Source organism: Somniosus microcephalus, chromosome 2, assembly GCF_052327205.1.
Source record: "Somniosus microcephalus isolate GS21.2 chromosome 2, FLI_Smic_1.0, whole genome shotgun sequence".
NCBI classification, from domain to species: domain Eukaryota; kingdom Metazoa; phylum Chordata; class Chondrichthyes; order Squaliformes; family Somniosidae; genus Somniosus; species Somniosus microcephalus.
In genome coordinates this window covers 123,035,070-123,048,889 of record NC_140988.1, presented here as the reverse complement: position 1 = coordinate 123,048,889, position 13,820 = coordinate 123,035,070, and the positions used below count along the sequence as shown (strand labels likewise).

Below are 13,820 nucleotides of genomic sequence, written 5' to 3'. Positions count from 1 at the left end.
TGAGGTCGATGGTGGAGAACACCCGGTATTGGGCGATTTGGTTCACCATTTCTGATATGCGGGGTAGCGGGTAGGCATCTAGTAGGGTGTACCTGTTGATCGTTTGACTATAGTCGATCACCATCCGTTTCTTCTCGCTACCCCTTACCACCACCACTTGGGCGCGCCACGGGCTGTTGCTGCGTTCAATAATGCGCTCTTTCAGGAGCCTGTCTACCTCGGTCGCGATAAACCGCCTGTCCTCCCAGCTGTACCTCCTGCTTTTGGTCACTATTGGCCGGCAGTTAGGGGTAAGGTTCGCGAATAGCGAAGGCGGCTCTACCTTCAGGGTAGCCAGACCGCACACTGTGAGGGGCGGCTGGGACCCACCGTACTTGAGCGTGATGCTTTGGTGGTTGCACTGGAAATCCAGGCCCAAGATCACGCTCGCACATAGGTTCTTCATGATTAATACTTTAAAATTATCATATACAGTTCCGTTAACGCACAATTGTACCGTGCAGTAACCCAGAATGGTCGATGTCTGGGTTTTGTCAGCCATAGAGATGGTACCCTGAGTAGGGACCACCTTTAGGGAGAGTTGTTGTGCCAGTTCTGGGTGGATAAAGCTCTCCGTGCTTCCACTGTCAATTAAGCATTTAACCCGGCACCCGTTTACCTCGATGTCCACCATTGATCTGGATAGCGGGTGCGGCCTGGTCTGGTCCACTGTGACCGATGCCACTGTAGGGCCCTGATCGATACAAGATGGCGTCCACGCTGTCTGCTCACAAGATGGCGGACCCCACGAGGTCGGGCAAGATGGCGTCCAAGATGGCCGCTCCCACGGCGCACACGCGGCGGTGGTGGGTTTTCTGGCGGGGTTCCCTCTGCACACCTTCCCGAAGTGCCCCTTCTTACCGCACTTAAAGCAGGTGGTGCCTTTCGCCGGGCACAGGTTTCTGGTGTGCTTTGGCTGCCCGCAGAAGTAGCAGTTGGGTCCCTGACGCGTCGCGGCTGTCGTAGGGCTTCTGGGGGGAGAGCGGGGCCCAGCCGGTGTCGGGCTGTCGGGCGGGGAAGATGCCTTCCAAGATGGCGGCGCCCTCGGTGCACACGTGGCGGTGTGGACGGCGCGGGCTGAAGAGTAGGCGTCCGAGTTTCTCTGGGCCACATCCAGGGATCGCGCGGTGTCCGCAGCCTGTTTCAGGTCCAACCCCGTTTTTTCCAGCAGTCTTTGCCGGATGTAAGTGGAGCTGAGGCCTGTGATGAAGGCATCGCGAACAAGCTCGTCAGTGTACACCGCGGCTTTTACATCTCGGCACTTGCAGTCTTTGCCAAGCATTTTCAGGGTGCTTAGGAACTCCTCCACCGATTCCCCAGGTCGCTGTGCGCGGGTAGCGAGCAGGTGCCTAGCACACACCTCATTCGTAGGCTGTTGGTAATGCGCCTTTAAGATGTCGCAGGCGGCCAGGTACGTCTCGGCGTCTTGGATGAGGGGGTAAACCCGGTGGCTTACCCAATTCCGCAGAATTCCGAGTCTCATCCTTGCAGCGTCCGTAGCGTCTTTGACGGCTGCGGAATTGTCCAGGAAGAATTCCATACACTCAAACCAGTGTCCGAAGCGTGCTGATGCGTCCGGAGCATGTTGATCCAAATCCAAACGTTCGGGTTTCAGGAGTTGATCCATAGTGTTGAAAAAATAAGTTAATAAAATTGATGTGCCTCAATAATTCCGAGACTCGAAGGTAGCAGAACAAAACAAGGCTTTTATTAACTTAGAATGAAACATGTAAGCGAGAGAGATGTCATCCTTCTGGAGATTGGGGCTACACTGAAGTTAGCTTACAAACGGGGCCAGGTATGGGCGGAGCCCTACACACAGCACATTCCAGTATACAATACAGCACATTCCAGTACACAATACAATGAGGTCTGGGGGAAGGGAAATGACACTGAAACTGATCTCAGTCACAGGCAGTGATGAATGGAAATATTTCATCACACAGCCACCATGTCAAACCCAAGGTTGGCTGCTCGGAGAAAAGGGCTATCCACTCTCCACCTCGCTCATGACTCCCCACCACAAAACCTACAATCCTGCCCAGCACTCATATTATGAGAGGCATGCTGCCACCAGCAACATCAATGAGCAGACCATCAGGCTGCTGAAGCAACGTTCCACTGCCTTGACCACTCGGGAGGAACCCTCCAGTACTCGACGGAGCGGGTGTCCCATTTCGTGGTGGTCTGCTGCATGTTCCACAACTTGGCCACCATGAGGGCCCAGCCCTTGCCACCAGGGATTGTGGGACCACCTCAGGAAGAGGACGAGGGAGAGGAGCAAGTAGAAGAAGAGGAAGAGGAGGAGGACAAGGAGGAAGGGAGTAGACGAGCAGCAATTTTCCCTTCCGCACGGGCTGTCCGTGAATGCCTCATCAGACTCCGATTCAAGTGAATGAAACCCCAGATCCCCGTTTCGCACCACATCCCGATCAACCACATCCCCATCATATCATCCCTCTGTCACAGAATATCACAGCATCCTCCTGGGCACAAAGCTGAAATGAGAGCCACCACAAAACAAACATTCCAAACAAAATTACTAAATTTATAACTATTCAATGTACATTACAATGCAAACTAATCACCCTTGTGCAATCCCTTAATGCCTGTCGTTTGTGTGTCCCTTCCTATTCTGGTGCTCCTACGCAGTGCTCCCCCAGTGGCTGCAGCACGGCTGGTGCAAGGCTGCTGAGTTTCCGCGTGGGAGACTTCAGATGGCCTTGCAGGACGATCTCGACCAGCTATGGACCTAGAAGGCCCGGCTGTAGACTGCACTATCTCGGCACCACCACTGCAGTCTGGGCTGGCTGGCTGATAGGCAGTGGCAAGGGCAATGGCAGAGTGGCAGTGGTGGGAGTAAGAATGCTGTCATCCTGAGAAAGGACAGCAGGTTCCTGCTCCACTGACCCACTGCCACTCCCCCGGGGCAATGCCTCAGCATCACTAGCAATCTGTTGGAGGACAGATTGCTGGCCTGCTGCGACACCCTGCAAGCCCCTTTCGACACTGGTAAACCCAGTAATGATGGCAGCAGTCTGATCTTGTGTGGCAGCAAGCTGAGCCTGCAGGAAAGCAGTCTATGCTTCTGAGACATTGGGTCACTTCCGCCTGTGCTGCAATGGATGCCGCGACATCACCCATCACACGTAGCATCATGGCTGGGTCCACAAGGTCACTCCTGGAGCTGTCCTTTATTTCCAGCCTAGGCTCTGCGCAAAGCCCCGTCCAATGTTGGAACTGGACTCCTCCATGCTCCTTGACATTGCCAAGCTCTCATTGCTCCAAGCATTTTGGTGTGCATGGTCATCACCCATCTTCTGAAGGCCGCCCCATCGAGGTCATCATTTGAGTCCTGTGCAGCAGAACTCGTGCGCAAACTCACCCTCAGGGGAGCTGGCCCCTGAACTACGCTTTACCCCAACCTTGCTGCAGCCCACTAATGCCCAGTGCCTCATCATGTGCAGTTCCCACAGCTATACTACCCTCTACATTCCGCACAGTGCCAGTTTCTGAGCTGGTGTCTGCGAGTGTCAGATGCAGTGACGGTGTGGCTTCTTCTTCATCACCACTCTCCTCCTTTACTTTGGAGATCGGCTGTGTGGGTGGCAGATCTTGGTCATCTTAAACAGAAAGGCACAAGAGTCAGGTTATGATGAGGCAAGGGGGGGAAAGCAAGATATGCATGCATACAGCATCAGCAGCTTGTAAGTGAGAAGAGATTGTGGGATGAGGGGGAAGTGGGATGTGAGAAGAAGGATTAGGAATGAGCAAACCGTTATTGTCCCCAAGGGCTTCAAATTCGCATTTGCCACGGCCTCGGTAACTTTCCCTCCAATGATGTTGAGTACTATCCCCTCCAATTGGCTCAAGACCTGTAAAGCGGCTTGGCTGCCTCCCATCTGCCACTGCTCGCGATGGTTGTGAGACACCTTGGCCTGCAAGAGAAAGAGAAGTGTGTGAGTGAGTGTGGTGCGATGTGTTTGGGTGATGTGACTGCCATAATTTAATTGCTATCAGTGTGGGCAAGGTGTGAGATGTGGGTGTGAGTGTTGCAGCATTGGTAAGGTTGTAAGGGTGAAGTGAAGTTATGATTGTGAGGTCTGAGTGGTGAAATGTAGAGATTGTTGGTAGGTGAGTGCTGGGAGTGTGATGCATTGAGCAGTGTGTGAGGCTTGTGGTGCAGATGGTGGGATATGGCATTTGCTGAAGCCTTCACTCACCTTGGCTTGCTGTATGAGGTCATTAAACTTCTTGCGGCACTGGAGCTATGTCCTCGATATGACACCATTGTCCGTGACGTACCCAGTTATCTCTTGCCATAGCCTTCTTGAAGTGTGTGCTGATGGCTTCCTGTCACCCTACTGAAACAGGACAGCCCGTCTCCTCTCCACTGCCAGTACCAATGCCTCCAGAGCAGCATCGGAGAACCTCCAGAGCCGCATTGGAGAATCTTCTCGCTCGTTCTCTTTGCTGCTGCTGAGCTATATCTCCAATGACAATGAGGGGCTGCTGCATCAAAGCAACTTCCCTTTAAGTAGTGAAGAAAGACTTGGCTAAACATTACTGGCCATTAGACTGCACCCGATATTGGCCCACCTGTTGAGCGGTAAGCCAATCGGCAGCACGTTTATTGCTGATATCAGCACTACAATCATGTAAACGAGCAGACAGCACTAATTTTGCGTGCTGCCTGGACCACTTTCAACAGACACAGCCAAATGGCGCTGGACCATGACACCACCCACTTTCAGGCCATATCCAATTTCTAGGCACAGGTTTGTGTTTATAGTACAAGACAACACCTTCCATAAACTTAACTGAAAATCTCATACCCAGGATTATTTCAGAGTCAACAGCCCCATTTTCCTTTAACCTTTTCTGAAGTCAAAAGTTCCTGATGTTTGAACTGAATCTATAAAATCAAGTGACAACTCATCAAATAACAGGGGTCATTTTCAATTACACAACCTGGCAGAGTGGATACACCTGCCTTTTTTAGAATCCAACTGATATTCATTCCATTAATTTCAATGGAACGGACAGCGGATGGGCTCTAGGACAGCGGGTGGGTTCTAGGACAGCGGGTGGGTTCGAGGACAGCGGGTGGGTTCGAGGACAGCGGGTGGGTTCGAGGACAGCGGGTGGGTTCTAGGACAGCGGGTGGGTTCGAGGACAGCGGGTGGGTTCTAGGACAGCGGGTGGGTTCTAGGACAGCGGGTGGGGTCTAGGACAGCGGGTGGGGTCTAGGACAGCGGGTGGGCTCTAGGACATCGGGTGGGTTCGAGGACAGCGGGTGGGTTCGAGGACAGCGGGTGGGTTCGAGGACAGCGGGTGGGTTCGAGGACAGCGGGTGGGCTCGAGGACATCGGGTGGGTTCGAGGACAGCGGGTGGGTTCGAGGACAGCGGGTGGGTTCTAGGACAGCGGGTGGGCTCTAGGACATCGGGTGGGTTCTAGGACAGCGGGTGGGCTCTAGGACAGCGTGTGGGTTCTAGGACATCGGGTGGGTTCTAGGACAGCGGGTGGGTTCTAGGACAGCGGGTGGGTTCTAGGACAGCGGGTGGGTTCTAGGACAGCGGGTGGGTTCTAGGACAGCGGGTGGGTTCTAGGACAGCGGGTGGGTTCTAGGACAGCGGGTGGGTTCTAGGACAGCGGGTGGGTTCTAGGACAGCGGGTGGGTTCTAGGACAGCGGGTGGGTTCAAGGACAGCGGGTGGGTCCTAGGACAGCGGGTGGGTCCTAGGACAGCGGGTGGGTCCTAGGACAGCGGGTGGGTCCTAGGACAGCGGGTGGGTTCGAGGACAGCGGGTGGGTTCGAGGACAGCGGGTGGGTTCGAGGACAGCGGGTGGGTTCGAGGACAGCGGGTGGGTTCGAGGACAGCGGGTGGGTTCGAGGACAGCGGGTGGGTTCGAGGACAGCGGGTGGGTTCGAGGACAGCGGGTGGGTTCGAGGACAGCGGGTGGGTTCGAGGACAGCGGGTGGGTTCGAGGACAGCGGGTGGGTTCGAGGACAGCGGGTGGGTTCGAGGACAGCGGGTGGGTTCGAGGACAGCGGGTGGGTTCGTGGACAGCGGGTGGGTTCGAGGACAGCGGGTGGGTTCGAGGACAGAGGGTGGGTTCGAGGACAGCGGGTGGGTTCGAGGACAGCGGGTGGGTTCGAGGACAGCGGGTGGGTTCGAGGACAGCGGGTGGGTTCGAGGACAGCGGGTGGGTTCGAGGACAGCGGGTGGGTTCGAGGACAGCGGGTGGGTTCGAGGACAGCGGGTGGGTTCGAGGACAGCGGGTGGGTTCGAGGACAGCGGGTGGGTTCGAGGACAGCGGGTGGGTTCGAGGACAGCGGGTGGGTTCGAGGACAGCGGGTGGGTTCGAGGACAGCGGGTGGGTTCGAGGACAGCGGGTGGGTTCGAGGACAGCGGGTGGGTTCGAGGACAGCGGGTGGGTTCGAGGACAGCGGGTGGGTTCGAGGACAGCGGGTGGGTTCGAGGACAGCGGGTGGGTTCGAGGACAGCGGGTGGGTTCGAGGACAGCGGGTGGGTTCGAGGACAGCGGGTGGGTTCGAGGACAGCGGGTGGGTTCTAGGTCAGGTGAACGATCTGCTCCACTAGGTCACTGCCCAGTTGGCGAAGTTGAAAATTACCCCCAGGATCTTTGTTGAAGATATTACTATGAGCAATGCTATCATATGACTGATTAAGGTGGCCATATCAAACTTCTCTCCACAACTTAATGTTAAATGTGCCAGTGCTGCCATTAAAATAGCAGAGTGAGAAACTTGAAACCAGTGTTTAAAGTATTTATGTGATAACGTCATTCACCCAATTTTCTAGACTTATGTCTTCTGTCAGTCACATTTGCACACACACACACACGTACACATATGCCATTGGTAAGGCAGTACAGACCATATTTTAAAAAATCATGAGAAAAATGCTTCACTTTAAAGCAGAACATCACATTAGGCAAATAGCTGCTTGGTTGAGTTGGCAACACTCTTGTTCCTGAGTTAGAACTCCAGGGGTTTAAATCCCACTCTACAACTTAAGCATGTAAGTGTGGATTTTTCTGGGTCTGTGCCCAATGCACTAGATTGCCCGGAGCAGCAAGTATCGGATAATCGGGTGGAACAGAGCACATCCCTGTAAATGAACCAGTGCCACATGCTAGTCAGAGTAGAAATAGAAAGATATTTCAGATGAATACGTGGCTAGAGGAATGGTGCAAGGGGGAGGGATTCAAATTCCTGGGACATTGGAACCGGTTCTAGGGGAGGTGGGACTAGTACGAAATGGACGGTTTGCACCTGGGCAGCGCCAGGACCAACGTCCTAGGGGGAGTGTTTGCTAATGCTCTGGGGGAGGGTTTAAATTAAAATGGCAGGGGGTTGGGAACCTGAGCGGGGAGACAGAGGAAAGGGAAACAAGGATAAAAGCAAAAGACAGGAAGGAGAAAAACAAAAGTGGAAGGCAGAGAGATCAAGGGTTTAAATCAAACATGGCCACAGTAAATAATAATTCTAAAAGATCTAAGAGCGTTAAAAAAACAAGCCTGAAGACTTTTTGTCTTAATGCGAGGAGCATTCGTAATAAGATGGATGAATTAGCTGCACAAATAGAGGTAAACGAATATGATATGATTGGGATTACGGAAACATGGCTCCAGGGTGGCCAAGGCTGGGAACTCAACATCCAGGGGTATTCAATATTCAGAAAAGATAGGCAAAAAGGAAAAGGAGGTGGGGTGGCATTGCTGGTTAAAGAGGGGATTAACACAATTGAAAGGAAGGATATTAGCTCTGATGATGTGGAATCTGTATGGGTAGAACTGAAAAATACCAAGGGGCAGAAAATGTTAGTGGGAGTGGTATATAGACCTCCAAACAGTAATGCGGAGATCGGGGATGGCATTAAACAGGAAATTAGAGAGGCGTGCAATAAGGGCACAGCAGTTATCATGGGTGACATTAATCTACATAAAGATTGGGCTAACCAAATTAGTAACAATACTATGGAGGAGGAATTCCTGGAGTGTATACGGGATGGTTTCCTGGACCAATATGTCGAGGAACCAACTAGAGATCAGGCCATCTTAGACTGGGTATTATGTAATGAGAAAGGATTAATTAGCAATCTTGTTGTGCGAGGCCCCTCGGGTCAGAGCAATCATAATATGACAGAATTCTTCATTAAGATGGAGAGTGAAATAGTTGACTCAGAGACTAGGGTCCTGAATTTAAATAAAGGAGACTACGATGGTATGAGGTGCGAGTTGGGTAGGATTGATTGGGGAATGTCACTCAAAGGGTTGATGGTGGATGGGCAATAGCAAACATTCAAAGATCGCATGGGTGAACTACAGAATTTGTTCATCCCAGTTTGGCATAAAAATAAAACAAAAAAGTGACTCAACTGTGGCTAACAAGGGAAATTAGGGATAGCATAAGATCCAAGGAGAGGACATATAAATTGGCCAGAAAAAGCAGTAAACCTGAGGATTGGGAGCAGTTTAGGATTCAGCAAAGGAGGACAAAGGGATTAATTAAGAGGGGGAAAATAGATTATGAGAATAAGCTTGCAGGGAACATAAAAACTGACTGTAAAAGCTTTTATAGATATGTGAAGAGAAAAAGATTGGTGAAGTCAACCGTAGGTCCCTTGCTGTCAGAATCAGGGGAATTTATAATGGGGTACAAAGAAATGGAAGATCAATTAAATACATACTTTGGTTCTGTCTTCACAAAGGAGGACACAAATAACCTCCCAGAGATGTCGGGGAGCATAGGGTCTAATGACAGGGAGGAACAGATAGAAATCAGTATTTGTAGGGAAATGGTGTTAGGAAAATTGATGGGATTGAGGGCCGATAAATCCCCAGGGCCTGATAATCTACATCCTAGGGTACTTAAGGAAGTGGCCCTAGAAATAGTAGATGCATTGCTGGTCATCTTCCAGAATTCGATAGACTCTGGAACAGTATCCATGGATTGGCGGGTAGCTAATGTTACCCCACTGTTCAAAAAGGGTGGTAGAGAGATAACGGGGAATTACAGACCGGTAAGCCTGACATCGATAGTGGGGAAAATGCTAGAGTCCATTATAAAAGATGTAATAGCTGAGCACTTGGAAAACAGTGACAGGATCGGACAAAGTCAACATGGATTTACAAAAGGTAAATCGTGCTTGACTAATCTACTGGAATTTTTTGAGGATGTAACTCGTAAAATAGATAAGGGAGAACCAGTGGATGTGGTGTATTTGGATTTTCAAAAGGCTTTCGATAAGGTCCCGCATAAGAGATTAGTGTGTAAAATTAAGGCACATGGGATTGGGGGCAAGGTATTGACATGGATAGAGAACTGGTTGGCAGACAGAAAGCAAAGAGTTGGAATAAACGGCTCTTTTTCCGAGTGGCAGGCAGTGACTAGTGGGGTACCGCAGGGATCGGTCCTAGGACCCCAGCTATTCACAATATATATTAATGATCTGGATGAGGGAAGTTTGCAGATGACACAAAGCTGGGTGGGCGTGTGTGCTGTGAGGAGGATGCCGAGAAACTCCAGTATGATTTGGACAGGTTGGGTGATTGGGCAGAAGCATGGCAGATGCAATATAATGTGGATAAATGCGAGGTTATCCACTTTGGTGTCAAAAACAGGAAGGCAGAGTATTATCTGAATTGCAATAGATTGGGAAAAGGGGAAGTGCAATGAGACCTGGGCGTCCTTGTGCACCAGTCGCTGAAAGTAAGCATGCAGGTGCAGCAGGCAGTTAAGAAGGCAAATGGTATGTTGGACTTCGTAGCGAGAGGGTTTGAGTACAGGAACAAGGATGTCTTGCTGCAGTTGTACAGGGCCTTGGTGAGGCCACATCTTGAGTATTGTGTGCAGTTTTGGTCGCCTTATCTGAGGAAGGATGTTCTTGCCATGGAAGGAGTGCAGCGAAGATTCACCAGGCTGATACCTGGGATGGCAGGAATGACGTACGAGGAGGGATTGGATCGATTGGGCTTGTACTCGCTGGAGTTTAGAAGAATGAGAGGGGATCTCATCGAAACTTATAGCATTCTAACAGGACTAGACAGACTAGATGCTGGAAGGATGTTCCCGATGGTCGGAAAGTCCAGAACCAGGGGTCACAGTCTAAGGATAAGGGGTAAGCCATTTAGGACAGGGATGAGGAGGAATTTCTTCACCCAGAGAGTGGTGAACCTGTGGAATTCTCTACCAAAGAAGGCAGTAGAGGCCAATTCATTAAATATATTCAAGAAGGAGTTGGATATATTTCTTAAGGCTAAAGGGATCAGGGGATATGGGGAGAAGGCAGGAACATGGTACTGAATTTGGATGATCAGCCATGATCTCATTGAATGGCGGAGCTGGCTCGAGGGGCCTAATGGCCTACTCCTGCTCCTATCTTCTATGTTTCTATGTAACCCTCATGATTTTTTAATTTAATTGGAAGGAAAATCAGGCTAGCTCCTATACAGGTGTGCGCTCCAACCTGCCCACTATTCCAATATGTGCTGCACTCAGGCAATCCAATGCACCGTGTACAAACCCAAGAAAATCTCCCCTATAATCTGGGCTGATATTTTAATGCAGTAATGAGCGAGTGCTGCATTGTTAGAGGGGCACCTTTCAGATGAAATGTTAAACTGGGACCCGATCCCATGGCACTATTCGAGGAGGAGCATGGGAGTTCTCCCCGGTGTCCTGACCAACATTTATCCCTCAACCAACACCACTAAAAACAGATTAGCCTTTCCTGTGGAACTTCGCAAAATGCCTTCTGGAGGTTTAGATACACAGCGTCATATGTCATCCACATGGGATGCCACTTTCTCAAAGATGTCAAGGAATTTGGTCAGGTAGGATCTTTCCTTTCTGAACTTCTGTTGATTGTTGTTTACTAAGTCCATTAATACTAGTATTGTTATTTTAATTCTAATTATTATTTTATTCCAACTCATCCCGAACTCCATCACCCACATCCTGCTCATCTATTATACCAGTCCTCATCAATTCCATTGGCTTTCCATCCCCAGCGCATTGATTTCAAAATCTTTGTGCTCATTTACATGTCTTTCCATGGCCTGTTGTGGAGCACCTTGGGACATTTTACTATGTTAAAGATGCTATATAAGTGCAAGTTGTTGTTATTGTTGTTGTTTAGGTCTGTCATCAGAAGACATTGACTAATACTTACCTAGGATTACTCTCTGTATTGGATCGTTGTCGAACACTTGATATCTTGAGTAAGCAGGCCAGATGTCTAATAAGTCAGACGGCAGTGTGGTAAGTTTGTTGCTAGATATATCTATGTTGGTTATATTTCTGAGATACTGAGCTGCATTGGCAGGAATGGTTGACAGCTTGTTATTGTGCAAGTCAAGAATTCGAAGATTTGGCATTTCCTGCAGCGAATCCCAAGGAAAGGTAGACAGCATGTTTCCATCAAGGCGCAATTCATGGAGTTCTTTTAAATTATAAAAGCTACGAGGATCTATGGTGTTGATGGCATTATACGTTAACCAGAGATATTGTAAATCCACAAGGTAATAAAATGCTTCACGTGGAAGTCTTCTAACAACAGTTTTTTCAACACGAAGTTTAACCGTGTCCACTGGAACATTGACAGGAATCTCAGACATATCTGGGTCATTGCATAATACGGACCTGAAAAAGAGAAAATGTTCACTTTACTTGGTGGTTCTCTTTTTCTCGAACATCCTTCATGTTATTTCACTTTCAATTAACAGTTAACACCATTATAAACTATTAAAGAGAAAGGACTTTAATCTGGACAGTAATATACATTATGCATTTATCAGCTTCTGGATCTGTTATAAGTTTTGTGGCATCTTCTGTTTATTAACAACAAAACTGGATCGGCTATCTTTTTCCTCCATCTTTACCTCAATGATAAAACTAACATTTTAAATCTGTAATATAAAAGTGCATGTGTTTTTGTTTTAATTCTGCTATGAGTAATGTTTTTTTAATGCAATTATTGCTTTCTCTTGCACTTTTTAACCTCCTTCACCTGTGAACTATAAGTTAGGTTTTTTATGATTAATTAAAAATACTCAAGACAGCTCCATAGTGCAAAATGCTGTGTAACAGAATGAGTGGCCATGGATTTACACTCATGGTACCGTTATTTCTTTACAAAGAATATAGAATAAAGCATTTTTCAGAAACTAACAAAATCATTTTAAGAGTTACTGAAAATAAACAAAGGGGAAACAGATATACAGAAAGAGCAGTCCAACATATAAATAAAATAAAATTAACACAGAATATACAAGCCTTGAAATTTGATTGGTCCCGAAAATGGGCGTGGGGAGCACGAATCGCAATCTGCCAGCACCCGTTCAATGTGATGCAGGCAGAACGCAAAATTCGTGCTGCCTGCTCATTAACATAATTGGAGCGCTGACCTCAGCACTAAACGCACTGCTGGTTGGCTTTGTGCTCAACAGGGGGGCCAATATCGGGTGCAATCTACTGGCCAACAACATTTTGCCTAGGCTCTCTGCACTACTTAAAGGGGAGGTGCTTTGTTGCAGAAGCACCTCATTGTCACTCTAAAACCATGGCCCAACAGGGAGGAGAAAGGGTCGGGAGGTTCTCAGATGTGGCAGTAGAGGCATTGGTCCAAGGGGTAAACAGAAGACATCAGGTCTTCTACTCGCAGGGGGTGGCAGGAGACCTTCCAGGCAGCACGTCAGAAGGAGGTGGGAGGAAATAGCACAGGCCGACAGTGCCACGTGTGATCCAGTACCTCAGAAGTTTAATGACCTCACACGAGTGGTCAAGGTGAGTGATTGCATCTTCAAATGCAATATCCCACCAACTGCAACACTATCCTCACACACTGCTCAATGCATCACACCCCCATCACTCACCTACCAAAAATCTCGAGCAATCACGACTCATACCTCACAATCATAGCTTCACCTCACCCTCACACACTTACCACTGCTGCAAGACTCTCACCCACATCTCACAGCTTGAACACACTGCCAGCTATTCAACCATAGCAGGCACGTCACCCAAACACATTGCACCACACTCACTGACACACTTCCCTTTCTCTTGCAGGCAAACGTGGCACACAGCAGACGTGAGCAGCAGCAGATGAGCGGAGGGGATGCCCGACTGTAGAACCTCACTGAGCTGGAGGAGACAGTGCTGGAGATCATTGGAGGGGCTGTCACTGAGGCCATGGCAAGCGGCGAGGTTGAAAGCATTGCTGATGACGGAATGCTCGTAACCTCATCGAACAATCTCTTCCCACTTACATGCTACTGATGGTGTAAGCATACACATTGTTCTGTCACAGCAGGCCAGCAATCTGTCCTCCAATAGATTGCTAGGAATGCTGAGGCGCTGCCCCAGGGGAATAGCAGTGGTTTTGTGGAGCAAGAACCTGCTGTCCTTCTCAGGATGACAGCATTCCTACTCCCACCACTCCGCCCTTGCCCTTGCTGCTGCCTGTCCAGCCCGCCCAGACTGCTGTTGCCCATGCAGAGGTGATGCAGTCTACAGCCAGGCCTTCTAGGCCTACAGCTGCTTGAGGTCGACCTATAAGGCCATCTGCAGTCTCCCCCACTGAATATCAGTTGCCTTCCACCAGCCACAGCGTACCACTATGTAGGAGCACTAGTGTAGGAAAAGGAACACGAAAGACAGACCCTAAGGGAATGCACAAGGTTGATTAATTAATATTGGGCCAGAACTTCGGGTCCCCACGAGTGAGTACGCGCTGGGTACTCACGCGTA

The 13,820-nt window shown here is 49.4% G+C and overlaps 1 protein-coding gene across 2 annotated transcripts in view; it reads right to left on the bottom strand.

Annotated features, from left to right (window-relative positions):
* The window catches only part of LOC147122924 (leucine-rich repeat, immunoglobulin-like domain and transmembrane domain-containing protein 3), a 45,809-nt gene that overhangs the window by 18,879 nt on the left and 13,110 nt on the right, over positions 1–13,820 (bottom strand). For both annotated transcript variants that reach the window (XM_085962212.1, XM_085962211.1), the window contains one exon: positions 11,242–11,711. In XM_085962212.1, the coding sequence (XP_085818338.1) occupies positions 11,242–11,686 (445 nt within the window). In that variant the 5' untranslated portion in view covers positions 11,687–11,711. The remainder of the gene's footprint in view (positions 1–11,241; positions 11,712–13,820) is intronic.